The sequence below is a fragment of the Pteropus medius genome, unplaced genomic scaffold, assembly GCF_902729225.1.
Source record: "Pteropus medius unplaced genomic scaffold, Ma_sr-lr_union100, whole genome shotgun sequence".
Lineage (NCBI taxonomy): Eukaryota > Metazoa > Chordata > Mammalia > Chiroptera > Pteropodidae > Pteropus > Pteropus medius.
The window spans coordinates 3,392,291-3,419,711 of NW_024344377.1; the positions used below are offsets into that span (position 1 = coordinate 3,392,291).

At 51.0% G+C, this 27,421-nt stretch overlaps 1 protein-coding gene across 3 annotated transcripts; it reads right to left on the reverse strand.

Moving 5' to 3' along the window:
- Positions 1-4,681: 4,681 nt before the first annotated feature.
- BAG3 (BAG cochaperone 3) lies at positions 4,682-25,663 on the reverse strand. 3 transcript variants are annotated; one of them, XM_039870856.1, is made up of 5 exons: positions 25,107-25,663; positions 10,461-10,787; positions 8,703-9,104; positions 5,821-6,034; positions 4,682-5,754 (listed from the first exon to the last, which is right to left on the reverse strand). In XM_039870856.1, the coding sequence occupies exons 1-5, from the start codon at positions 25,290-25,292 to the stop codon at positions 5,216-5,218; spliced, it is 1,668 nt and encodes a 555-aa protein (XP_039726790.1). In that variant the 5' UTR covers positions 25,293-25,663; the 3' UTR covers positions 4,682-5,215. The 3 variants fall into 3 exon arrangements, with proteins under 3 accessions (XP_039726790.1, XP_039726789.1, XP_039726788.1); XM_039870855.1 differs by having other exon boundaries at positions 4,682-6,031; XM_039870854.1 differs by having other exon boundaries at positions 4,682-6,034.
- Positions 25,664-27,421: the final 1,758 nt, after the last annotated feature.

The following is a 27,421-nucleotide window of genomic DNA, read 5'->3' on the forward strand; positions in this document are numbered from 1 at the left end:
AGAAGGCCAGAGGCCGGAGGACCTTGAACTCGATGCAGCAGAGTGCGCCTGCTAGTCTTTGAGTGACGGGATAAAAGCCTTATTGAATGAGGTGGGAGAATGTAGAAGGATTCCAGCAAGATGGAGAGAATGGAATTAGGGAGCCAAGGTCTCTCTGCTGCCGTTTCGCCCACTCCTTCCAGTGTAAGTGGGGTGCGGTCAAGTCTAAGAATCTTGGGCCACAGTCCTCGCTCTCTCAACTCACAGGGGCGGGAGGACAGAAGGAACTGGAGACAAAATTAAGTATTTGCAGCACAGTGAGACTTGGAACTTGCTAACTGGCAGCTGGGGGGCCAAATCTGGCTTGCAGATGAGTTTTGCTGCTCCTGCTGGGTTGTGAAAAACATTTTTAAATATTTAAAAATTGAGAGATTTCACTAAAACGTATTTCTGTTTTTTCGTGAAAGCTCTTATAATACTGGACCCATGTCCCCAGGTGTCAACCACTGGCTGGGGCTGAGGAGCAGTCCACGTCTGCCCCCTGTCCCGCCCCAACTGTGACAGCTGGCTCTGCCACTTCCACCTGGTAGCCTCTGAGCGTTTGAGATCGCACCCATGGAAGGCCCGTGCTGTGACAGAGCTGACTTGGTGCTGAAGGAACCCCCAGGGAACACTGGAATTTGAATTCTAGGTTCTTGGAGGATGTCGGGTGAATGTTCGCTTTCCTGTGTGCCCCATAGGCAATGGCGTGTTTAAGTTTGGTGTCTGGGAGACAGAAGGTACTTTTCAGAAACACAGACCCACAGGTGACTGGGTTTTGGAAGCAAAAGTCTTCGACCCAGGGAGAGCACAAAAAGTATGCGTTAGTCAGGATTCTCCAGAGAAAAGCAATGTGTGTGCATATGTGCATAGTTTTAAGAGATTTATTTTAAGGAGCTGGCTCATGCGATTGTGGGGACAGGCAAGCTGGAAATGAGTAGGTCAGGCCAGCAGGCTGGAAACTTGGGCAGGAGCTGATGCTGCAGTGTCCAGGCAGAATGTCTTCTTTGCCGAAAAACCTGTCTTGCTCTTAAGGCCTTCAACTGATTGGATGAGGCTCACCCACATTATCTAGGCTAATCTCCTTCCTTCGCAGTCAACTAAATATAGATGTTAACCACATCTACAAAATACTTCCACGGCAACACCTAGACTAGGGTTTGATTAAATATCTGGGTACTATCACCTAGCCAGACACACAACATTAAAAGTCACGTGGCAATAAGAGCCATGGGTTGAGGCAGGGAGCTTGGCGGACCTGTTTCCCCGTGCGCAGGAGAGGAGGGTGAGTCTGGGCAGTTGCGATGGGGAGAGGCGCTGAGAGAGGTCCGCCCGTGGCTGCAGCCCTTCACCCGCGGGAGGGGGCTGTGGGTTGTAGGGGGAGCACAGTGCATGGGCGGCCAGGGGGTGACTTCAGCTGGCTCTTTCAAGATACTTGATCTTAAAGGGGGTAAACTGAGGAGGAAGCAGGAAAGATTTCTTTCTGGTTTACACTGTTGTAGGTGAAGTAGAGGGAAGGAGCCAGTCAGGAGAGAGAGATGAAGCGGAAAGGAACAAGGGCGGGGCCGTGAGACCGCCTCCCTCAGGGCCAGAGCTGTGCAGAAAGCGCAGCCTCCGTGAGGGCCACCCCACATCAGGGCGAAGCCCTGGCTAGCGAGGGCAAGGACAGGAAACGCAGTGTTCTGGAAGCGGGCCCCTGCTACCTGGAACACTTTTTCCAGTCCCGTCCTCACCTCCCCAGGCCGAAGCTGCAGTGTTGAGGCAGAGTGTCTTCTCCTCAGCTGGCTTCTGGTTGCACCTGCAATGCTGCCCCCACTGTTCTGGGCTCCGAGTCCGGCGAGGGCCCATGCAGATGACCGTGGCCGCCTCCTCTTCCTGCCACCGAGTGCGATGGCGCCACCGCTGGCTTCTCCTGCTCTCTCCTCTCCTCGCGTCTGGACCGTCCTCGCCCCACTCAGCACTGTCCCCGGAGACTGAAGCCACTTTTCCTGGTCTCCACTGGTTCCTAATGGGCAGCGCTGGACAACAGGCAGCTTGAGTTCCAGGAAAGCAGGGACACACCCAAGTGCACACGCCATAACTGGAGGAATTTAATTTTTAACTTTTAAATAGCAACAGAGCATACATGACAAATTCAGATCATCCTTACACTTGTGTGGCTTACTATTGTTTTTATTTTACATATAGGAGAAGCACCCCAATTTTTTCCACACTTACGGCCTCCAAAGGCATAACCCAGCCCTGCCCCCTCCCCTCTGCAGGAGAGGATGGGGTGGCACAGCCCAGAAACAGGGTGTGCTGCTCAGGAAGGGCGCACCGAAACACAAAGGGCATGTCTCCTGCTGAAGTATTTTTTGTTTTGTTTTTGGTTCTTTGTGGGTTTTTTTTGGTGCCGCCTGAAAGTTCAAAACATGCTGGAACATGGAAAGAAAGGTATTTGCCTGAGTGACTCAGACATGTTCCAGCATTTTCCCACAGGCTCCTGCACATCCCAAAATAACTGCAACCCTGGATCCCGTCCCTTGGTGTATGATTACATTTGTATAATGTTACAGGAGAGTGGGCAACCCAGCCGCACTCACATGGGAGTTGTAGGAATGCACAGCCCAGAATGGAGACCGTGCTGCCTGGCCGGGCTGGGCACAGCAACAGAGCAAGCAGAGAAACCACAGCAGTAAGACAGGCGGGCTGCCACTCTTCCAGCCCACTGGGAGGGGCCATGGTCAAGGCCACCTGTCTGTCACAGGTGGGGAGAAAGAGGCCCTGAGGGGAAACGACTTGCCCAAATTCACAATCTGCAAATTACGAATTACGAATTAAGAGTTGGTGGGGGAGCTGGCCCTGAACTCTCATCAGCTAACACTGATATTCATTTCTGAGTAAATGTCCATTTAGCTTTGGAATCATAAGGTCCTGTCAAAGGAACTTTAAGGGTCTCTTGGCCACACAGGTGCCTATGTACCCAGGTCTGGATGACAACACAGGAATGAGGAGGTGTCAGACCCGGCCTGCCCTCGGGAGATTTCCGGTCTTGCTTAGGAAATGACCAAAGATGTTAAAACAGCTGGGAAACAGCTGGGCCCTGGCCAACAGGCCAAAGGCTGCTGGGAGTTTTGGGAAAGGGAAGTCTGAGAAGGCTGTTACTGTCTGAGGGGAGGAGGTGTCACAGAAGGGTGGGCCTCAAGGTGGGCAAGAAAATCTGGAAAAAGGGGGCAGGGGGCGAGTGGACATCGAAGGTAGGGAATGGGCTGGAGGAGGGGCGCAGACACTGAGTTGGAGGAAGGATGGAAGGTTGCTCTAGAAAGCCTTGGAAACCGGACTCGGGCATCTGGGCTCCCAGCATTGAGGTGCCATTACTTACTAGTTCCAAGTCACTTGCTTTCTCTGGGAGACAGGAAAAATCTCATAGGATTCGTACGCTACCTATACAGTGTAGCTTGCTGCAAGGCCCAGGGACCACCGACACAGGTCAGCGAACTCCTGCCCTGATGTCCATGTGTCATTTAATTTGGATGACTGAAATATTCTAATGACATCAAAGCGCTACTACAGATGTTTAGTGATAAAAATAACATCAACCTAATTCAGTAACCACTCAAGGCACCTTAAAGTTGTGGTCCACTGAGAACAGAGGCCCAAGTCGCAGAAAGAAATGGTCACATTCTTTATCTTTGGTTCACTTTAGAAGTAGTCCAGTGGGCTTTCCCCCTATGCACGTGTTTGTTTCCAGAATCTGTGGCATGTCTCTAGTAGTCGGCTTATACTCCCCAAATGAGTTTACCCAGGAATGATGTTGGCAGATTCCCATCGGAATAACTTCAACCTTTCTCAGCAAGCTAAGAGTGGCAACTATACCAGTGTGTATTTTTGGGCAGCATCGTCAGGCACCAATATTAAACCCGATAGAGTCATGAGGCATTCAGCTCGGGGCTCTTAAGTCAGTGTGCCCCTGGGAGTTCCAAGATCTCAGGCCCATCTCTCCCTCCCTTTCCATTTTCAGGTTTACTTGGCAAGCAGTTAAGAAAAACCTAGCCCATCTCCACGTGTCCTGGGCTGTGGTCCTTCCCAAGCTCTTAAAAGACGCTGGCACAGAGGCTCTTCTTCCACCCAGTGGCTTCAAAGTGCATCTCATCCCTTAACCCCCATGGCTTCTAGGAACCCATTCTGGGAAGATAAACCTGGGTCCGGACTGGTTTGATGACTCAGAGAAGTGTCAGATAAAGATGACCCCAAGACTCTCAGAGAACATGTTCCCAACCCCCAGTGACCTGGACTCTAAAGCTTGGGCCGGCCTCAGGCAATTCTGGGAAGGGCTTTCCCTGTGCACTTTTGAACCGTCTCAGCTCCTTGGTGAGGCCTGCAGATGGCCCGAGGACAGGTGGGCAGAGATGCTGCCCAAGTGGCACCTTGGCCGTGGCGGTCTAAAGAGGTGCAGTACACACATTCCCATTACCTGGGTTCACAGCCCTGAGTCCGCCCAGCATCTAGCTGCAGTCTGAGGTTGAAAAGACTCATTTTCTCATGAGCTGAGCCAGCAGAGATGGTACCAATCCCAGAGCAGGCTTATAAATGCGTCGGCCACTTATTTTTACTGAAGCCAGCGAGAGACGATCTTGATGTTGCCATTCTCTTCGAAGTTGTACAAACCACAAAAAACATTAAGTCATATTATTTCTTTATTTTCTCTTTTTTTTAAAATGTAGCACTAAAGTCATCCAACATACAGAAATCCTAGGGCTTCTTACACATTTTATTCTATCTCAAGTTAGATATTTTGGCTACGAGATGAAGAAAATCATCTCACTGAAATGGCAACATTTCTGAAAAATGGGTTTCATATTTCTTATGTGATGAGAAATCGACTCCCCATCTACCCCCTAAAAATCTCCTCCAGTCCAGAGTGACAGGAAGACAGCTCACAACCATGGCTAACATGTGGTGCCCATGCAGGGGAGGCCCCCGAACAACAAGCGATGGGGTTAAACTTCTGAAACAAGCGACTGCTTTATTTGTACAGAATCAGAATACTGAAGAAAAGCATCATTTTCCTTTTAGCTCCTTTACTGTTTTGCCTCCACCCGGGTTACTGCGTGCCAAGCTGCTACGAATAGTAAAATCCAACAGATTTAAAGTCCCTGAAATGCATGCAACTTAGAATTCCCTAGAGCACACCATCAGTTCCCAGTCTCAGGTCTGCCTACGGCACCGCTGGGTCGCCAGCTGTGTCCGTCGTGCTGCTCGGATTTGGAGTGGCTGCTGCTTTGGCTTCCGGCTGCTGGGTTTCAGTTTGGGGATCTTCTCCATTTCCGGCACTTTTCTTACTCTTGTCTGCTACCGTGGCGCCCATCTCCATGATTTCCTGCAGTGGCTGATCGCTTTCAAGGGAGCTGGGCTGGAGTTCATAAACCTGGACTTGACCTGGAACATCTATTGCTTTCTGTTCGAGTTTTTCCAGGATGGTCTGAACCTTCCTGACGCCATCTCTCCTGGCCTGACGGACATCGGCTCGTCCCTCAGGGTCTACTGAATCCAGGGCCAGCAGCTCTTTGGTCAAATACTCTTCTATCATCAGGTACTTTTTGTCTGTCTTCTTGCCTTCAAAGTTGTCCACGGCCTCCTCCAGCCCTTGCACCTTTTCCAGGATGGCTTCCACTTTCAGCACACCGGGATGTTTTGGGGGCGCATCAGCTTCTCCGGGCTTTGGGGGTGTGGCTTCTGCAGGGGCAGGGCTGGGGGCTGCCCTCTCTTCTCTGCAGCCACATTCTGGGGGGCTTTCTGGGAGGGGGACAGAGAAGGCAGGCTGAGGACAAGGAGCTGGAGCAGAAGGAAGCTTGACTTCCACCTTCTCCGACGGAGGTGGGGGCTTCTGGGCGACGGGCTGGGCATCCGCCTCCTTCCGGATCACTTGTATCGGGATGTGTCCAGGAAGGAGTTCTGGTCCACCTGGGCCTGGTTTGCTTTCTGGTTTGTTTTCGGGCTGGGGAACAGTCGAAGATTCTCGATGGGTCATGGGCTGCTGAGAAGAGGCAAGGACACAAAGATATTTTTAATAACGGGTTGAGAGTCACAGAAAGTTGTTTGTAGTTAGTACAGTACTGATTAGAAAAAATGGGAAATAGCTTTTTTTAAGTTTAATGGTATAAAAGAGATTTTCAAAGTCAACCAACAGCTGTTGTAAAATTAAAATACACTAATCACATACGTGACCAAACCGTTTGTTATGCTTGGTCTGTTACCTCAGTGGATTTTTCGGTAGATGGTATTCTTAGGGCAATAAAAAGAAAACCAATATAATTTTCAAAAACCAAAGTACCAAAAATTCATGCTGACTGCTGAGCTAGTTTAGCTCAAAGCCAAGCCTTGGGTGACTCAAGACTCTGGGATGACACAGCCGTGGAGGAATAACTGCCACCTGTCCCCTTCCTTACACTGTGTGGACGGTCTTGGTTCAGGGTGTGATCTTTGCATCTCCTGTTTCAGAAAAGTTATAATTTCTTTTTTTTTTTTTTAAACCTATGATAACCTATTGGTTTCTCACCAGACTGATTATGTTTTGAGAATAAGCAAGATGCCCCGAACAGGTAACCCTGTAAGAATTTTGCTGGGCGCATCTGTGCCGGAGCTAGCCCTCAGCTCCGCATCTCCGCACTGATTTCTAGCTGCACAGGCTGAGATACCCTTTAATGTAACTATAAGCTAGAGTCATATTTTTCTAAATGAGCTATGCTTAAAACCAAAATGTTTTGACTCCTATATTTAGGTGAATGTCTAAAACCCCCTAAAATTCTCACACCCAAATTTCATCAACGTGGAAATAAGAATTGGACTACGTTATTTCTAAAGTATCCTCAATTTAAAATACTAAGTTCCACTATAAAATTCGGTTAGGTCAAATCCTTGCAAGCCTCCAAGAAGGGACCTTTCGACAAGCTACAAAGGAAGGCCAGCGCTAACAAACATGGTTAAGGGGCGTGGAGACAGAGTTAAATACTATTTCACTGATTACAGAAACTGTACGAGGGGAAACATCACCAGCCCTGCCAACGGGGGGCTCCACTTTCCTAGGGCCACAGGGCCCGAGGACTGAGTAGACACTCAGCAACCTCCTTGTCCACCGAACCTCTCTCGCCAACCCAGGCATCCCCAACTTTGGCTCCCATCGTTCACGAACCAGCCACGCGTTCCTCCCCGTTGAGGTTTTAAAACAAAGGCTGGGAAAGAAGTGACTTAGAAACACTTAAGAGGGGTGCTCCATGGCTTTACTCTTCAACACTGTCACGGTCATGAAAGCAAAGAAAGTGCTCCTGATTAAAGGGGACTAAAAAGAAATGACATCCCAGTGCAGTGCTCATGACCCTAGAATAGATCCTGGAACAGGGAAATGACCACAAAGGAGATTTAAAAATGGCCTGCGTATTAGATGATAATGTTGTAAGAATGTTAAATTTCCCAAATCTGATAATTCTACTGTGGTTATGAACGAAAAGTCCTTCTCTTAGGAAAATATTTACTGAAGTAGTTATGCGTAAAGGGGCACGATATCTCCAATGAAATCTCAAACAATTAAAATATAGAGATAATATATATAGAGAGAAGAAATGACAAAGCAAATGTGGCAAAATGTTGACAGTGGATCTGGCTGAAGGGTGTCCTGGACTTCTTTGTAAAATTCCTACAAGAGCTCTGTAAGATGGAAATTCACTTACAAACCAAAAAAAGCTTAAAAAATAACAACAAAAGGTGGGTGCTCTGTTCCAGGGCTCTGGATAGGGTCACCATTTGTAGTATGAAGATACACTGCATTTGTTTACGGGGAACTTCCATCTAAGAACTGGCAGAGAATTAATTCGGCTGCTCAAGTCGCAGCCAGAGGGGGACCAGGGCTGCTGAATGCTCTGCTGCTGAGCTACAAGCTGCTAAGGCTGGATGTCCTCCTCTTCCTCCAGAAGCCAGCACCCCTCAACTCCACTGAAGGATGAGCAGGCCGGTTCATCGGCCAGGCAATATGGTCCACCACCACGGAGGAGGAGAAGGTATAAGGCGTGGTGTATGTCACCGAGCTCAGAGCCAAGCTGAAGAGACAAGATGAACGACACTTTTGAAATGCACAGAATCATCACATGCTGAACTCTAAGGGGCTCACAAGGCACCATGAGAAAGATGAGTGGGCTTCACGAAAGAGGTGAGACTGGCTTGCTGCAGGAAGATGGGAGAACTCAGACAGCGAAGGCATTTCAGGGAGCGGGTTCGGCAGGAGCAAAGGCACGAAGGCGGGATGACAGAACGGGCTTACAGGGTGGAGAAGGGTATCAGGGAGGAAGGAGATCGCTGCCTGGAAGAGCAGAGACACGCTGGGGTGTGGAGGGGTTTACAAGCGCCCCGAGAGGCAGGCACTAAGATGCCTCGACCCTAGGTGTGTGAGCGATGCTGCACTCTGCCCACGGTTTCCCACATGGTGGTTGAGCTGCCCCTGGGCTTCTGCGATAAAAACTGAGCAGAAGCTGTAGAAGGTGCGGAGGGTTTACGATGAGCCCTGGTCTCGCGTTTCTGCCAATGGCCAGCCGTGTCCAGGATCTGACTTTCCCTCAATGAGCACATGTAATCTAGGGAAGGCTGACAGGGACCCCAGGGCACCTGCACAGAGGAGATGCCACCGTGGCCGGCCTGCCGACACCGACTCATACCTGAGGCCTGTCGGCCATGGAGTGCACACGCAGGGGCGATGGGGAGTGCACCGGCGTGCTGCCTCTGGCTGGAGAGCCCTCCCGGCTGGATGCGCCCAGGACCGGTGAACGGAACGGGGATGCTGCCCGCAGGGGCCGAGGCTCCCAGTCATCCCCCTGGATCTTGTGGTACACAGGCTGGTGGGTCTGGTATTCGCCCTGCTGTGCTGGGTAGTGCGTCTTCTGGGCTTGGTGGAAGGAGGGCTGGGCCGCCGGCCGGGTGACGTTCTGCTCATGTATCACAGGGATGGGGATGTACCCCCGCGGGAGCTGGTGACTGCCTAGGCTGCTCCTGCCAGAGGAGGGCAGGCTGGCCGAGGACGATGAAGACGAGCAGTCTGAGGCCGCCGGAGACTGGGATCGCTGCAAGACACAGAAGGTAGAGGCACGTCAGGCGCCTGCTCAGGGCAAAAGGTTTAAGGACCTCCCATCTCTGAGCCTTTCCGTTTTCAAACTGTAGTGTTAGGATGGGGTGCTCTGGAGTCAGGAGGCCTGGGTTCAGATTCTTACCAGCTCTCCCCAGGGAAGAGCACCCTCTCCCTCGCTGGGCTGACCTGAAGGTTAAGTAAAACCACCTGTGTGTGTGCTTTAGCACAACTGCCACCAACCAGAACTGCTAAACACACTGCATTTGTTACATGTCACTTTATTTCCTTCTTCCTTAACCCTTTTCCTGCTAATCTACAGAGAACTACGCTGGGTACTGGGAGCTGCGACCCCTGTGTGAACTGAGGCAGGCCAGGCCCCTTTCCCCCGGACCCCCTAGAAAACCAGGATGGTGTTTCCCCGGCTGGCTTCTATGGGCCCTGCTGGCTCAAATGTGTTAAGATTTCTCTGACTGATGTGTCACAGTTGACTTTTAGAACGAAAACATTCCAAGTACAGGCACTGCTTCTCCAAGGAGGACAGGAGCCTCCGCGAGTCCCACATCAACTGTGATGTTTTGCCCCTAGGCAGACAGTGAAGCCAACATCCAGGATGGGGCTGAGGGGGGCAATCCCAGCCCTGGGGGCAGACGGGGAGTGGGGAGCTGTGCCAGTGGACACAACGAAATGGTCTAGACAGGAAGACCACACGGGCTCACTGCTCAGGAATCCCGCTGGGGTCCACTGGCCCTCGAATCTTGGCTACGGACCAGACTAAGAACTATTTTTCAGACATTAGTGCACTGAAGTGTTGGCTTCAGGCTTAAAATCCTATCATTAAGCAACTGCCTTCCTGACTCTGTATTTCGGATTTTTGTTTAAACTGTGGGACACTGTGAGGGTAGGTATGCTGTCTCGTTTTTGTATCAGTATAGCTCCAAGCAGTTAATACTCATCCATAGACTCTAAACGTGAGGAAACAACACACAGTATCTCTGTTTCTGAGACAGAAAGCCTGGTGGGAATAAAGAGCCTCAGCTCAGGAGCCAGAGGCCAGGCTTCTCGCCCCAGCGATGCCACGTCCTTTATGAATTCCGATCAAGCTGTTTACCCTTCTGAGCTCCAATTACTTAACTATAGAAATAAGCCATGATCCTCGCCCACCTGTAAAACACACCTGTGAAACGCTAGGGGACAATGTGGGGCTATTGAGCTGTCTTTGTTGGGTGACCTCTGACGCTGCAGGCCAGGCCCAGATGCCCTGCATTTCATCGGGTGCCTGGCCCAGGGCGTAGGCATCAGGTCTGGGCTCCCCGGTCACACCCACAGGCCCGAGCGCCAGGCCTCTCCTCACCTCGGGTCTGTGGGAGGCTGGGGGCTGGGCGGCCACAGCTGCTCCCGCCTGTCCGCACTGTTTATCTGGCTGGCTGGCTTCTGCCACACCCCGCAGAGGTGACTGGCACCTCTGAGGAGCTGCCGCAGCTGCCTCGGTTCGGAACCGCTGCGTCCCAGGCTGGGCAGAGGCAAAGACAGGGTGCGGCTGCCGGCTCTCGGCGCCTTCGTGGAGGACAGGGATGGGGATGTAGCCAGGCCGGAGCTGGGGGTACACGGCGTGGCCTTCCCGAGTGGGCAGCAGCCGGGAGCCCTCCCGGGAAGGGCCATTTGCAGAGGACGGAGTTTCCTAAAATAAAAACAGGAGAAACACAGACTGGTTAGAAGCTGGGAAGGATACACCTCTGAGGAGGAAAAGGCATGGTACTCAGCACTCCCATCTGCCAGTGATTCTGGGCCGCCCAGTGTCAGCCAGCGTGGCGGGCACAGGGAACATGGCCGCCTCCCTCCCCTGCCGAGGCTGCTGTCTGGCCAGCAGGTTAAGAATTAGGGGCCTCGAGAGAAAACAGGTGAGCTGAAGTTATCTGCTGAGCACGAGAGAGGTCTCAGTTTCTGACACTGGGAAGACACGTCTTTTTTCTGGGTGACAACCAAGCAACAGAGACCACCACCGGCTGTCTCCCAAGTCTTCAGAGACCCAGATCAGGAGGGGCAAGGAGGATTCGCTTCCAACGCGCTAAATCATAGCCAGCTGCTCTGCTTCCTGAAAGGTCCCCCCGTTTCCTAACAACACAGAGCCGTGTGGCCCCAAACCCAGGCCACAGAGCGGAAATCTCTGCAGAGAAGGGGTGGCAGGGAGAGCCCCCCCCAGGAGTGTTTTCACAACGCGCTGCAAGAAAGGGGGCCACGCGAGGAATGTAGAAGCAGCACAGAATGAGAACAAAACCCGGGGATTAGCTGTGCTACATTTCTGATGGCAAGAAGGCCTGCTCGGCGAGGAGCGGCTGGGGTCCCTCAGTGTCCTCTCACGAAGTTCTCCCTTCAGTGGCCTGGCTATTTTGGGGCCCTTGAGAAGGCCAAGTTCCAGATGTACCACACGGAGAGATCTTGTTTCAGATGACAAGGCTGGCCCGTCACTCACCAAGCAATGTCATTTCTCACCAAGCAGAGGCAACCGAAACCAGGGACACCCCCAGGCTTTCGGTGCCATTTCCTCGGTACGAGAGGGTCCTTGCACAGGAAGGCGGCTGTGGATCCGTGCCACCTACACACATCTGGGCGGATCGACTACTAAGAAGGAGAGCAATCCCTCCCTCAGGAGGCAGCTCTCTGAACCGCCACTAAGAGCCAGAGGCTGAGGAGCGTGCGGGATGCCAGTCCCACTACAAGGGAGGCTGAGGGCCGGTTCGCATTTTGAGGGATGGACCACTGTGATTTCGCCATGCCTCTGCATCTGAGCACACCGGGCGGCTGACCCTGGAATTCAGCCCTTTCTGACCGAAGGACTGCTTCCCTCCCGCTGAGCCCCTGCCCTGAGGGCCTCCGGCACACAGGAGAGGCAAGGGTGTCACTGTGTCCTTGGGGACACCAACAAACAGGGACTCTCAGATTAGAATGCCCACGTGCTCAGGGAGGCTGCATTATTTTTGCCTGCTCAACTCTGAGGTCACCCAAGAGCAGGGAGTGGGTCCAGGCTTCACATTCAGAACCAAATTCTTGCCGTGAGACAGGCACCGAAAGGGAGGCAGCAAGCAAGCAGCACCGAAGAAACCCTGGTGCTGACTCCTCAACGCACCGACTGCCTGGGCATCTTACCCATTCACTGGGCACCCTTCCTCCAGGCTCAAGCAGGGGCGTCTCTGCTGGCTGCCCAGGGTCACTGCTTCCCCCAGCCACACTCAGAGGCCTCATGCCACCTGCACAGGCCATGGAGCTGAGCAGCTAGTGAGTCCTCATCCACTGACTACCTTCTGGGGACCATCTTGCTACTGAGGTGCTGGGTATAATGCGGTGACCAAACCAGCACGATCCCTACCAACCAGGGGCCTTTGGCAAGGAGGTTTAAGGCTGCATGACACAAACAGGAAGCACAACTACCTGGAAAGCACGGGAGGCCCTGTGGATGGGGAAATGCGTGGGTTTTTCCAGCTAAGACAGGGCTCTCCTAGACAGGCTGCAAGTTCATTCTGACCTCCATCGGTAACAGTTACGGGAGAATTCTCCTGACTTCTGTGAGCCCTCCTCCCCTTATCCAGAAAATGGAGCTAGCAACACCCACCTCACAGCCTGTGAGGTTTTATGAGTACATCAAGAGGGGTGCCCAGGCCGAAACTCACGTGCATTCCCTCCCTAAACAGGCACATGACTGTGCTACTCAGCCCCCAAAGTGTGGAAAGAATCAAAAGTGAAGGACAAAGTTAACCAATAGTGCCTGGAATCAGAATGGCGGCGACCCCCGAAGGACATGGCAGTGATAGGGAAGGTCCTCAAAAACCGTTGGAGGGGATGGAAAGGTTCTCTACCTTTTTCTGGGTAGTGGTAAACAGATGTACACCTGTGTACAAATCTATCAACCTATGAACTTCTCTGGAACCCCCAACTGCCCACTCCCTGCCACCTTTGACCCGCACTGTCTGGTTTTCACAGATGAGGGCTGCTAACCCCACAGCCCCCACAACAGCTGGCTCTTGGCTCTGCCTCCAGCTGCAACCCGCCCAGGGCCTGGAGCCTTAGAGGCCTGGCTGTGGCCTAACTCCTCCTTGGGGAAGCCCCTGGATCAGAAAGCGCTGGAGCTAGCCTGCCAAGAACTGTGCTTTTTCTGCACCTCACTGCATGTACTTCGTATCTCGAGTGAAAGAGAAAAGGGGAGGAAGAGGAAGGAAGGAGGGGAAGAGGAAGGGAGGAAGAGTAATTCTGCCTGCCAGAGGGACTGCGACAGCAGAGACTGCCTCCTGAAGCCACTATTAGAGCCGATCTTGGGAGAAGTGCACGCTGGGGTCAGTGTAGGACAGCATGTGGTCACTACGGCCAGGGGTCCGGGTGTCAGAGTAGCAGTGGGTAAGTGGGTGGCACTCAAAGGTAAGAGCTGAGCTGAAGAAGATAACACTGGGGGCCCAGAGGGCCAGGATGCAGTGAGGCCCACGTCCACTGTCCTGGGAGCCGCCGACAACGCACCTCACCAAGGAGGGAAGAATTGAAAGGAGAAACTAGGACACGTCGGGAAATGAGAGAAGTCGGGAATGAGAGTACGAAAGTGAGGGGACAAGGGCGTGGAAAGGAAGGGTGGCCCAGGACAAGAAGGAACGAAAAGGCCGCTGTGGCTGGCAGGACAGGAGGAGGAGGGAGGGGAGGGGGCCGAGACCTGAGCTCTGAGCCTGGGGTTGACTAGAAAACGGTGCTGGAAGGCAGGGCTGGTTAAGGGCGGCTCAGGAGCTATTCCTCCTACAGTCCTGGATCCATGTGAATTAACGCCCCATTTATGCCATTTAATAAAAACCCACGCATTTCTTCATGAGCCTCACATCTGAAAGGAAGCAGGCTCCCCTTCCACTCTCGTGGGGTTTTGTTTAGAAAAACATGGCTTTAGGTAAGCCCACACCCATTTTACATAACTGACAACTAAACACTTCTACATGAATGAATAACTTAAACTCAAAATGAAACTCCCACCCATGACAAGGTCTGTACCGGGAATGCGGACACCACCTTCTCATGCTTCTACTCTGCTATTGTTAGAGCCCCGTCAACAGCAAGTGCCTCGGTTGCTATCAAGTACAAAGCACCACCCGAAAGAGTCCAATTAAATTGTCCTTTCTACCATCTATGATGTTTTCATCACAATCTAATTAAAAAAAGGTATATTTTTTAAATTAAGTTTTAAATTGTAATATTTATGATCCTTCTAGAATATGACTAGAACATGTCTTGTCAGTCTCATAAGAATTGTCTTCAAGTTCAAGCACAAGTCCAGAAAAAGCCTATTGGTTACACCAGCGTGTTTCACAGAAGACTCACTATCTGCCCCCTTCTAACTTCAATGGGGACTCCATGTCTCTGGGGTTATTCTATGTGGTCACTTGATAGGGACCGGGTACCATCAGTGACCAAGCAGACGACTGCCGATCCTTGTCCCCTCCCTCGTCATGGCCTGCCTGTAGCTTCTTAAGGAGTGATGATGCCATTACAGGAATTATTTTCCAGTGCACTTCAGCTCACTATCCTTATCTTTGGCCAAAGACAACATACATACAAAACCCAGTTAGGAGACGGCCAGCATCCTGGCTTCGCTGCTTATCTCACTGCATTAACGTACAAAATGAACTGGTTAATTCTTCTCTGTTGTTTGTGCACTGCACTAAATTCCCGAGGCGTCTCAGAGCCAAACAACTCCATGAGACAGCCAGGATAAAAAGCAGGAAAAATTACCCCAGATGAGCCAAAAGCTGCCATGTTAAGTACAAGATATTCTTAGAGAAGCCTGGGGTCAGGTTCTGAGCCTGGGTGAGCCCTTTGTGTGCCTAACAGCACATGTAAACTTCACCACCGGTTTTTAATGACTACGTGTGTGCTAAAGAGACAGCTGGGAGACGTGGAGAGATTGCACTTGGTCTTAACCCTGGCTCTGCCCTAACTAGGTGTGCTACGTAAGCAGTTCACGTGCCCTCTCTGGACGTCAGCTTCCTCCACTGTAAAATGAAGGGGCGGCCCCGATGTTCCGCGAAGCAGTGGTTCACAGACTCTAAGGAGCACCCAGGAAATGCAAAGAAACGCAGGCTCTGAGCCCAGCCCCAACGGTCTGGTTCAGCAGGTGTTTGGGAAGCCCGGCCAGGACTGCACTGAGGAACCGAATGAAGTTCCTTCCAGCTCTGACGGTCTCCGAGGCCTCAATCTCTAAGGTCCCTCCTAGCTCTAAACATCTACATAAAGCTCAAAAACAAGGAAAGGTTGATGTCACAGAAATCTAAAAAGGACCATGCTTAACTGCACTCTGTTAAACCACAGACATCTCTGGCACTCACGGTGCCCCAAAGTTTCACATACCGAATGAAGAGGAGGAAGCTGCTGACTCCCTGAGGACTCCTGTGCCTTAGGGTCGGGTGGGAACAACAGTTTTGGGGCACCTGCGAGGTGTATGTCAACCATGGAGCTGGGGTGTCACATGTGCACAACTGCTTTGGGGATAGCCAGGGAGCAGGGTGTGCCTCGACCCATCCACAATCAATTCCCTGTAGGCAGAGTGGCCTCTGAACCCTAAGAGTGGACCCACTGAAAGCCCTCAACATCAGCTCCACAGTACAGGGCTCTTAAAAACAGTGGGCTTGACACCCCACAGTTCCCATCAGTGTGGTCTCAGCGAAGGGTAACAGCAACAAAGGGAACTCTGAGGGCTGCCCCGGAGACAGTCTCGACAGCCCCAGAGTCTGAAGTAGGACACGGAGGCTCGTAACTGGGTTTTTAGGCCGGAAGAGCCTCCCCACTGGTCAGGTGTTGGCTTTTACTAAAGACACTTCAAAAGTTCGAAAACAAACAAAAAGATGGAGGGTAATAGGAATCCTGGAACTCCCCATATAGCTGGGATTGGGACCAAAGTAAGTAGCTTGGCTCACTTCTATCTAGCAGGAAACAAAACAAAAGACAAGCTTCTTGCTCAAGTGCAAATTGACAGTTGAGCGTCGACATCCTACCAAAACTTTCTGTGGGGATTAGAGGTCAAAGAAATGAATTAAGTTTTATTGCCAGTTTGATATATGAACAGCCATTTGCATGTCCACAGCCAAACTCAAAATGCCTTCGGTTCCACTGGATTGTGATAAAGGGTCTCTCCCACCGCCCCAGCCCTGTTTTGAGCACACAATGGACACTGGGCAAATTCTGAAAAGTAAGCGCAGGCCACATCCATCGAAGTCCATTCGCAGCACCCCTTGTACCACAAGAGCCTGTGCTGACCACAAACTCCGTAAGCAACCCGGTCACAGGTGGCTGCAGGCTTTATCCGATACGCCCATCATTAAAATACACGCATTTTATCTCAGGACTGAGAAGTATGTCCCTATGTGCTTCTACTGGGGAAAACTCTGAGAACGTGAAACTCAACACTGCTTCTCTTTACAGCTGTGTCCAACGAGCAGCACAAACTAGCATGAGCCTGGTCTCAAGCTGTCAGCCTGGTCTCCAGTTCCTGCGGCTCACCAGCTGTGTGCCTTCAGACAGGACTCCTTGCTACTGAGACTCAGTTTCCCCAGCTGTAAAAAGCCCCACAGCTCCCAGGAATTTTTACAAGATTTAAGTGAAATACGGCACAAGGAAATGTTTGTAAACTCTGAGCCTCTCCATGCCCTGCACAATCTCGTTTCTTCATTCCACAGCTACAGATGGACTCAGCTTTTCTGAGCAAAGCTGGCTGTGCCTATTGCTTACAAAGCCTAGTTCCTTGGTGGTCTCAACAAGTTGGTAATGAGCCTGTTAAGTGTTAGAAGCTCCTTTACGTGAGAGTCTTAAGAGCACTGATGAGGAAGGATGCTATTTTTTCTGCTGAGAACTGTATATACAGTTCTGCAACCTGGAAGCAAACACAACCCAAAGCAACTCTATGAGTTGGAGCCCTAAACGTCCTTCTCCCTCCGACAGGCCCCAGCCAGCTGCTCTGAAGGGGACTGCACTGCGGACAAACTCACCTCTAAGATGCCACACCCAGCTTTCAGTGACTGTGGCTCCTTGCACACACAACCCTGAGACCTAGGGAGAAAAGCCAAGCCAGCCTGGGGCAGGCGGATCTACCTAGGAGCAAAGTATCTGCTGGTGTCCCCCCAGCATTTCAGTGCACCCCCACAGGGGCGTGGAGTGTTCTCCAGGCTGGGCACCACCACCCACAGCTGGGTTTTGCTCTGCTGGAGGGAGTGCTCGGGCTCAGTGTCAGCACCGGCCTCTGCGGTCCCCCACCTGCTGGAGCCCTCCTCAAGGATTCCACGTAGATATGGCCCAAGGGCAACAGGAAGTTACCAAGAACCCTGGTTGCCAGGCTCCCAGCTCCCGAACTCAGGGCTACAGAAAAATTAAGAACTACCTATTTCCTCTTTAGGAAAAAAAAAAATAGGGACACCTGCTTTAATCAATCTAAAGCTACAAATCACAGACAGACAAGCACCTGAAGTTTCCACAGCGGGAAGCAAACTGTCTGAAGTTAGATGAAGAGATCTCCGCACCATTCATTTCCATGAGTGTCTCAAGGACCTGTCTCATGCTCAGGTGGAACACACTGGCCAATCGCTTGGCTTTTCCAACCGCTAGAATCCAACCACACAGGTGTCTGTTGCTATCAGGGTGCAGGGCTTCGCTAGACATGCATTTTGTACAAAACACGATTTCCCTAAAGAAAAAATCTCTAGTTCATCAACTGAGGCTCAGGCAACGGGAGGACCCCTCTGAATGATGGCGCCAGCCTTGGGGAGAATGCCTAGGGCCGGCTCTCCTCCCACCCTTGGTATATGCTCAAAGCATTCCTCCCCCAATACCTACACTCCCCCCAAGATGACAGTGACAATTAGAAACGCCCTCCTCTCCTTCTACCCGCAGTGACATGTCTGCCCCTTAGAGCTGGGTCCAGGACAGCAGTGAAGATGGCTGGCCCCGGGTTAATAAGGCTCAGTCTCCTCGCAACACCGACTGGGCACCTAACTCCTGCCTGGCACTGTCCTCAGGCCTGTACCAACACGGGAGAGAGACCCTCCCCTCAGGGAGTTGTGGCAGAGGGTACACACAGCGCCCCAAGCAGCAGAGTGCAACAAACACTATCGCTAATCTGTCTCAGGTGGGGGATCGGGGATCAATCCACAGGCTGATGGGGCTGAGGCTCCAGAAGGCTCGACCTCTATGTAACCCCTTTATGTGACCCCTATGCTGCTTCCCTGAGTTACTGCCCAGCTACATCCCACCCTCACGAGCAGCACAGGAACCGCCAGGGAAGGGTGCTGAGGGCGCCCTGACACTGGTCGAAGGAAAGTCAGCTAACGTGGTCCGAGGGGATTAAGAGGCGGCTTGCCACTGAGAAACAAGACTTCCGGCCTAGCTCAGGGCCAAAAGACCAAAGTCCAGCCAGAAATGTCTACTGCGTGGGGAAGCCAACCGCCTCCCTGCAAATCCCCTCCCACCTCCCTGTGGCAGCTGTGAGCGTGGCCCCGACTCACCGCCTTCCGTGTGCCACCCCTACGATCCTCACAGCCTGCCGGATGGGTACTGTTGCAAGCCCATTTTACAGGAGGGGAGACTGAGGCTCGAGGAGGGTGAGTCACTCATCTGAGATCACAGAACCTGACGCCAAGGCAAGGACAGGTTAACCCTTTCCCTGTTCCTGCTGTACCCACACTGCTTGTGGCTAATGTCCCCAAACCCTTCATCTTCCTGGGGTAAAATGCAGCAGGAGAAAAGGTACTTTCATTCCGCCCAGCCGAGCCGGGCTGAGGCTCAGACCTGGAACATTCAGTTCAAGTGTGCTCCGGGCTCGGAAGCCAGCGCTGGTGCTGAGTCACTCCCTGGCTGAGGCAGGGCAGTGACAGTGAGGGCACTCGGTGCAATTGTGAGTCACCACAGCCCCAACTCCACGCGCGCCCAGCCTGGGGCCTCTGGAGGGAGAAAACCCAGTTCTGTCAGAGAAGGGAGCTGGTCCCACTCCAACACTCAGGGTCCGTAGGACTTAATCTGGAACATTCAAAAAATGAAGTGGCTGCCTTCTCTTCGGCACACACGTGTGTCCCTGTCCCTCCGTTGTTTCTAGACCACTCACTCACTGTCCAACAAGAATTTAAAATAACTGAACATAACTTTAATGAACATGGAGGAAGTTATTTCGAAATAGGAAATGTTTGTTCTTCGACAGGATACTATGGAATTTTCCAGGGAAAGCCTCGCCTCAGTCACCAGGCCACAGCTCTGTGCTGGGAGCCACACCGTTTACAGGCTCCTGATGAGGAATCTGCAATTCTGGGCTTTTCTGAGTTGACAGTGGATAAGAAGCTTCACTCTGCTGTGTCTGCTATCACTGTCAGCCACATGGTGGGAGACAGTGCCAAGGCTCAAGGCTGCTCTCTGTGCAGCTGTGGGTTAGTCTGCTCCAAGATGCTGTGTCACTGGTGGGGTCACTAAGAGTTCCTCCAGAGCCATAAGGATCACTTAGGAAATCAATGCTAAAGTCCTCTGTGGAGAAAAGGCCATTCAGAAGTGTGACGAAAAGGAACCAGCTCCCAGGGAGACATGTGGGAGGCCAGGGCCACACTGCAGTATTTGGGAACCAACGGAAGGGCCTCTTTTCCTTAGCCAGCCTGCCCGGTCCGGAGCCCAGCCCCGGGTTTCTCTCTTCACACAGAATCGTTCGATTTTTACTGAGCCTGCAGACCCTGCCAGGCACTCAGAGGCGGAAAGATGAAACAGACGCAGACTCGCAGACTCGTATTCTGGAACTCTCAGCCCATAGGGACGTGACCTCAAGGCAAAGCAGAAAGTGCCGCTTTTTTGAGCAAAGACTCTAATTAAAGTAACGTGGAGTCCAGAGCAGGGGCAGCCTGCCTCCAGCTTGAGAGATGTAGGAAATGCTTTGTGGAGAATGGCCTCGAAGGAGGCAGAACTGTCCTCTGTATGGCACTTAACACAATGACTGCAGAGAGCAGGCACTCGGTACATTTCAGCTGGGCTGAATGAGTGAAGACCTGGGGCCATCTCCTAAGCTCAGGAAATGAGTCAACACTTCTGGTCAGCTGTACAGAGATGGACTCAGGCTGTTCATTATCAGGGCCATGCCTGGCAAGCTCTGAGTATGAAAGACTTTCGAGAAGGCCCATGGCGGGCAAGTCTGTCTGTCACGGCCGACAGGCACATCCCTCTCCAAGTCTGTTTTCTCATGGAGAAGAGGCCTCTGGTATTTCCATCTTAGAGCGCTTTGAGGATTTAAAGAGATATGATCTGTAAATGCATCCACCAGTGCCTGGCACATACATATAAATATGTTGTTTGGCAGACAAAAAAATATTACGTTCATTTCTTCCAAAAGGAACTCTGATTAAACTTTTGCAAGCTTTCTGGTTTCTTGAAAAGCTGCTACACCCGCCTCTCCTAATAAATCTTCACAGAAATATGCAAATACTTAATAATACCAGACTTCTCACACAGTCGCACAATGCCAAACGAGGGGATGTGGAGCTGAGCTTCACAAGTCCAGCTGTGAGTGAGAGAGCTGAGACAGAGGGTCCTGGTGCACGAACTCGATTCACCAGCAGTGGGGAGCGGGGAGGGGCTGGGGAACCCGACAGGTAGGACAGAGGTCTCCTCAGTCTTCATCAGCACTAGTCCTCAGAGGCTCCTAACAAGCAAGGCCTTTGTCTTCTGCTCCTAATTTTTCTGCATGAGGTATCTTAAATATTTAAAAGCAACATTAAACCAGCAAAAATGTGAAGGAGAAAGATAGGTTTGGATTATGCACGGTTTCCTATTTTTGATGATGAACATCAGATCTTTTGAAAACATCAATAAGAAATAATAAACATGTAGAGTGGTTTATATAAGGCAACCGTGTGTCATTCCAGAAACGAGGACAATGCTAATCAAGCCTCATGGGTGGCATGAAGCTTTCTGACTCACAACCACCCCCCAAAGCATCAAGCAGCTAAGCCTTCCTGGCCCTGGCTAACGTCAGCCGCCGCCACCGCTTCCGTGTACTGACTCTACCCTCGTAAAGGGCAAATCTACTATACAAAGCAGGGGACAAGTTATGTTCAGTTCTTGCATAAGCCAAACACAGACTGTTCTTTAGAGGGGAAAATGAAGTCCTTGGATGAGCTGGACTCCTTAGGCATCTGGCCATGCTCTTTATCCACCCCCAACAAATCACTGTTCATCAGTTGCAAAGGAATTCGCTCCGTGGTCGAACTACAACTTGCTGGAAATACAAAGAACAGCCACTTGCTTCCTGGCTGATCTGATTTTGCCGAGAGGCCAGAGAGCTTGCAATCGATCTGCAAAGAACAAAATGATCTCATCTTCAAGAAAAATCAGGAGGCTCTGCTGAACCTGAAGTAGAATAAATGGGTGTGTCTACTTCAATCATAACTCAAAACATTTCCAATTTCCTCTTGCTGTAAGTAAGTCTTGCTTGACTTACTGTACTCAGCCCCTGAGAGAGGCTGCTTCGACCTCTCTCAGGGGCTGAGTACAGTAAGTCAAATTATTATGGTAAGCTTCTGCCGGGAGGCCAAGACAGGAAGAGAACACTCTGGCTGGCTTCTTCCTGGGGTGAGTCTGACCCTCCCCCACACCTGGCACTACCACCTCACCAGACTCCACCCCTTCCCATCACACCCCCATAGTCACCCTTCCAAAAGCCAGGCACCAGGGTATTTCACCAGGAAGGAAAATAGGGGTTCAGACAAAGGCTCTTGCAGGTTAGATGTTAAGCAGGTGCCCTGTGAGGCCTACTGTCTGCCACCCTCCCCTCCCACCCCAAAGTGATCACTGTCATTCAGTGGCTCCCAAATGCCAGTCTGGCAGATTCAAGATTCACGGGGGAAGTTTTTTTAACTTAGATTTCTGAGCCCTTCCCTGAGCGATTCAGATTCGACATGGGGGGAGGGGGTGACGCAGCTGGCAACCTGTGTTCTTAAAAGGCTCCCTGGAGACTGCCACGCTTGGGAGTTCATGCTGGGAACCTCTAATATCTGGGGAGCTAGAACAGTCCTGTTCCTCAAGGGAGGAGGGTCTCCTTCTGGTCCCAGAGAGGTCTGTGAGGGAGCAGCACTGCGCCACACTCCGAAGTAGCTGACATCTGTTTATTCGGGGTGGATGCACAGGAACTGTGCATCTCCTGACGCCAAAGCGAATGCCAACCTCTCTGCCAGGGAAGGCGCCTGGACTGGTATGAACTTGCCAGGAGATTAGTGGGAAGCCCACGTGTGCAGAAAACCGATAGCCAGGAAGACTGTAGGTGGGGAGGTTCACTCAGAGTGGAGCTGGATAAAGCCCAGTGTCTTTGCCTCCAGCCGACCTTGCTTTCCCTCGCCCCCTCTGTAAAAATGGGGAGTCACTCTAACCTCTTCAGGGGAATGTGAGAGGATCAACTGTGAGAGGACAGGGTATAAGACTAAATAAAACACAAAAGCTCTGGGCATTTTTCCTTCTTTCCATGAAAGCCATTCCTTTATTGTCATGGTTATACTGTAAATACCCGCAAGCTGTCTTCCCCAAAAGAGGGCTTTCTGTGATTCGGGCTCAATGAATAGCTCTTTATTGACTGACAGTATCTCCTCTTGAAGATAAGGATGCTTGGAGGGTCCTCTTAGCTCAGCTCCTCCAAAATAGCCCTTTGTTTTGTGCCAGGGCCCTTTTCTCATTATATATTAAGAAACCAATTTCTAACATAAAGTAATACTATAAGGATCGTCTATTGTATTTAGTCTGGAGTAAGCTGTAATTCACGTAAGTGAAACTGAATTAGTCACCCACAAGTTCTGTGTATATGAAAGCACAGGTTTGAAAGCAATGAAGCCCAAAGAGCTAATGAACTGGATGTCAGTTTTCTCCATATGTGTTAATGCCACGCTGACAAATCTCAAGTAATTAATTTGGTAAAAAGAACTCTTCTCTTGAATTGATCACAACCAGCCATCACCATCCAAGTACTCACAGCACAGAAATCAGCCACCCAATACTTGGTAGTCGGGAGGACACAAAAATAATCAAATATTCCTGTACACTACACATCACAGTGTCATAAAAATTCAAGACGTCTACTTTTTTCTTAATAGATACACTGTCTCTTCTCAGGACTTTCTGGGATGGTTCTTTCTTTGCTATTAGTCCTTTCAACGTCAAAATTCTGACTTGCATTTTCAAATCGACTTTTCTAGCATCACGCTTCTGATTTAGTAGCTCTTATTTCTATATGTTGAGAATACTAGTAACTCAACCTGGTTTTTTTTCCACCCTTAAAAAGCTTTATGGTTTTATGAAACCACAGCCTAGCCCATCCACCGGATGGGTGCGCAAAGATCTCAACTTGCCCGGTGAGTTTCTCGTTGAAAACAAAGTGCTAGCAATCTGGGTCTTACACTGCACTCCCAGTGGATATGTTCAAACTTGACCTTCACTCACAACAAAAGGTGGCAGCAGATTCTGACTCTTCCCATCTCTGTAGGAAGGAAGCCTCAAAATAATTGTTTGTTTTTTTAGCCACCCTGAAGATCTACATACACACAGACTGCAGTAACAAGGATGGTTTGAAATGGGCGTTAGTTTCACCCAATAATGGGCTGAACAGACACATAAAAAAGTGTATATAATTATGCCTCTTGTACTAATTACAGCCTCCTGTACTAATTTTCAGAAATAAATATACGATTAATTTCCTATAAATGTAAGTTGCTGAATGTACAATGTCTCCCTGTTGGGCATCAGAGTTTTTCAATATTTTAAAGAACAAAGTGCATTAAAAATAAAGTGGATAATATAAAACTTTCTTCTAAACTAATGATTTATAAAGCATTTTAAATTTTGTGAATTTGTACATCTTCAAAATAACTTACCAGTTCTCTAAAGCTTTTATTTTCATTTTTGCCCAGACAGCATTAACTTGCTTTTTATTTCTTTTTCCAAGCTTTTTATTTTGGAAAAGCTCAAACTTATAGAAAATGGCAAGAATAGGACAATTAATTATATTTTTTAATAATAACATTCATTTCAAATTTTTATTTTCAAATTTTCAAGCTCCTAAGGTTTAAGTACCATCCTTGCATATATGTAAATGAAGCACACTTCTGCTGTATTCACAAAAGTATTACCACTCAATTATTTGTGTATTAAAAACAAGTCCTAGACGTTTTAATACCATAACAAGAAAGGGAATGTATGCCATTTAAAAAAATTTCTCTTTCTCGCCAGTGTGAGGCAATGTCGCAAGGTGACGACCAACTATGAGGCAGTCTCACATCTTTAGTTTAGAAATTGTCTTGGAGAAGAGAATCTTGTTTTTAACAAGTCATACCAGAATAGATTCTCATTGAAAACGGTTTCGAACAACGATACAATTTTAATGGTAAATATAAAGAGGAGGAAAAAAAAGAATGTATTTACATCGTTCTCCTGAGTCACTCTGTGCCTGAGACAGGAGAGAAGTCAAGATACTCCCTAAGCAAGTTCAGGAACTTTAGGAGGTAAATTTCTTGAGAGACCGCCACCCAAGCTTGCGAATGCCCCCCCACCCCCGGCGTCCGCGAAAGCGCGACAAGCGGAGAGAAACGAGATCCGTGTCCCAGAAGCCGGGCGGCGTTGGGGCCTGGCCCGGGCCTCGGGTGCCGACCAGGCCCGGCGCCCCTCGCGGAGCCCCGGCCAGCTCCGGCCGCCCGGCCATCGGCCCCTCGAATCGACTCGGTGGACGGGACCTGGCGCCACCGCGGGGTCGCACTTCCCGCGCCGACGCCCAGAAACCCCATATGCCCCAAAGGCAGTCCCCTCCAGGGCCTCCCCCTCGCCCGCCAAGGGCGGGCCCGAAGAGGGAGCCCGGAAAGGCGCCGCACGCGGGTGGCCGTCACCGAGCGCCGGGGCTGGGCGCGGGCACCGGGCGCCCCGCGTCCCCGCAGCCCGGCCCGGCCCGGCCGCGCCGCCCGCCGTCGAGGTCGGGGCCCCGGCTCACCTTGGGGCCCTCGGGGGGCACGCGCGGGTCGTTCCACGTCGTGGTGCGGCTGTTGTGGTCCACGAAGAAGGGCCAGCCGGTCTGCGGGTCGATCTTGATTTCCCAGCCGGGAGGGAGGGGGTCGCGGTCGCCGGCGCCGTTGCCGGACGCCCTCTGCACCATGGGCGAGTGGGTGGCAGCGCTCATGCTGGCTCGGGTGGGCCCGGAGGGGTTGCCGCCGGGCTGGCGGGTCGCGGGGTGCGGGGTCGCGGGGTGCCGGGTCGCGGGGTGCCGGGTCGCGGGGTGCGGGGCCTCCAGGCGCCGAGTCGCTCGCGGCCGCGGCCGGAGCTAGAGCCGTGCGCGCCGCCGACGTGTCCGGGAAGCCGGCGCCGGGCACCTTTATGAATTAAAGGAGCGGGTGACGTGGCCCGGGAGGGCTGGAAGTATCTGGAAATAGCCTCCTCGCTGCCAAAGGGAAAGGAGGAGATAAAGGGAAGTAGCAACTGGCCGGCTAGAAACTTCTGGTCCCATCCAGAGAAGTTGGCGGCGGCGCGGGCTGGAAGCGGAGCTCCGCCCTGAGTCATCCGCTATAATCGTGGCGGGGCGGGGCTGGGGGCGGGGCCTCGGCGCCCGCCCCTCCCCCGCCCTCCCCCATCCCCCCGGGGGGCCGACGGGGGTGCACCCGCGGGGTCCGCCTGCGGCCGCGGCGCGGGGAGGGGGCGCCTGTGTGTCTGTGTGTCCTGGGCTGGTTTCGGTTTTCCGACTCGCTCCCTGTTCGTGCAGCCGCGTGAGCATTCTCGGGGACTGGGAGTCCTTGCTATAAAAACAAAGTCATCCTTAGCCTTTTCTAAAGTCGCTGATTTTAAACTAGAGTCTCGCCCCCACCCCCTGTGTTTCCCCTTATCCTGATAACTCGAGACACTGGTGTCCCTCAGTAACGTGTCAGTCACCTTTTTTTCATGGGCTTAAGAGCTCTGGAGGGTTGATCTGACGCTACAACCGAGCCAGTAAGAAAATGGGAGTGCCCATGGAAATCCACCTGCCTGCATTTTGAAACCTAAAGAAGAATGAAGGGTTGCATCAGCCCATGGTTTTCTGCTCCTGAACCTCGTATCTCAAATATAGAAACTATCATTGCAGTGAACAACTGTAAAGAAAAATCGTTCTTTTGGGTTTGGTCTTTCTTATGGTAGAGGTCAGTTCTTGCTATCTTAAATCTTGACCTTCATTTGGGAAGTAGGGATGAAATCGAAATCATGAAAAATGTTTGTTTGGTTGATTCGCTGATGGTTGCACTTGTAACCTGAACCAAGCACCTCAATTCTTCTGAGGAGAGAGAATGTACCCCCAAAAGGAGAGTGTTTGGGAGGTTCCACTTTAGGTCCTTAAGCTTGCAGACTCATTCCCTTCCCTCGAAACATTCTGAGATGTTGCCTTGGACTATTGGGCCCAATGTTTTAACTCAAACTCTGAGAATACCTTGGAACCCTGGGAGACAGCACCTGTGTCTTCCTGCCCTCAAATCAGTCCTTTTGGAGCAATGCTAAAAGAGATCCAGAATCACTTCCAGTTGAATGATTTCAATTTACATAGTCTGTTCACCAGCTTCGAAAAGTCCAAAAACTCAGGTTTGTGAAAACACAGAGGTGATTAAACCCCAGAGACTGACATAGGTCACCAAACACACAGGAGACTGACGTATAAACCCAAATGCTAGTACACTAATTTGCCATAAGAAATATGACCGTTGAAGGACATGGACCCTCAAGTTCACTGGTCAGTGTCTATCATATTCTTCCTTAAATCTAAAGCCTTGAGCACAAGGCTGGGCCCAGAGTTCATATTCAGTAATTATCGATGTTTATTGAAGATTGAATCCAAAGGGAATTTTTATTCCTATTTCTTCTTTTGCTCAATTTGGTTTCTCCACTACAACTGCAATTTAAATTGAGAGCAGTCTTTGCGGAACTTTTTTGTTTTGTTTTGTCTTTGCTAAACAAAAGCGGGGAGGAAGCCGTTTCCTCTGGGATCAACAAAGCTCCTTCTCATGGGGGAGTTGTACTCCCCCAGGCACTTCAAATGAGTTTGTCTAAAATGGAGACAAAAGCCTTGAAGAGCTGGCTTGAAGAAGCTTTTTTTGAACCATGCAGAATAACAAGGAGCATGTCAGTCCTCAGTGGGCTTTTTTCCTCTCTAAGTCTTGGGACACCCATTTCCCAGGTGCTACGGACTGAATGTTTGTATCCACCCCGCTGCCCCACTACCACCTGTGTTGACACCGATTCCCTAATGTGATGCTATTTGGAGCTGGGGCTTTCGGGAGGTGATTAGGTCAT

Excerpts from the sequence above, each read along its gene's own strand:
- BAG3 (XM_039870854.1), bottom strand. The coding sequence starts at position 25,292 with ATGAGCGCTGCCACCCACTCGCCCATGGTGCAGAGGGCGTCCGGCAAC. Across the intron at positions 10,788-25,106 it reads TGCCCCCCGAGGGCCCCAAG|GAAACTCCGTCCTCTGCAAA; the intron begins GTGAGCCGGGGC and ends TTTTTATTTTAG. Across the intron at positions 9,105-10,460 it reads CAGCCTCCCACAGACCCGAG|CGATCCCAGTCTCCGGCGGC; the intron begins GTGAGGAGAGGC and ends TGTGTCTTGCAG.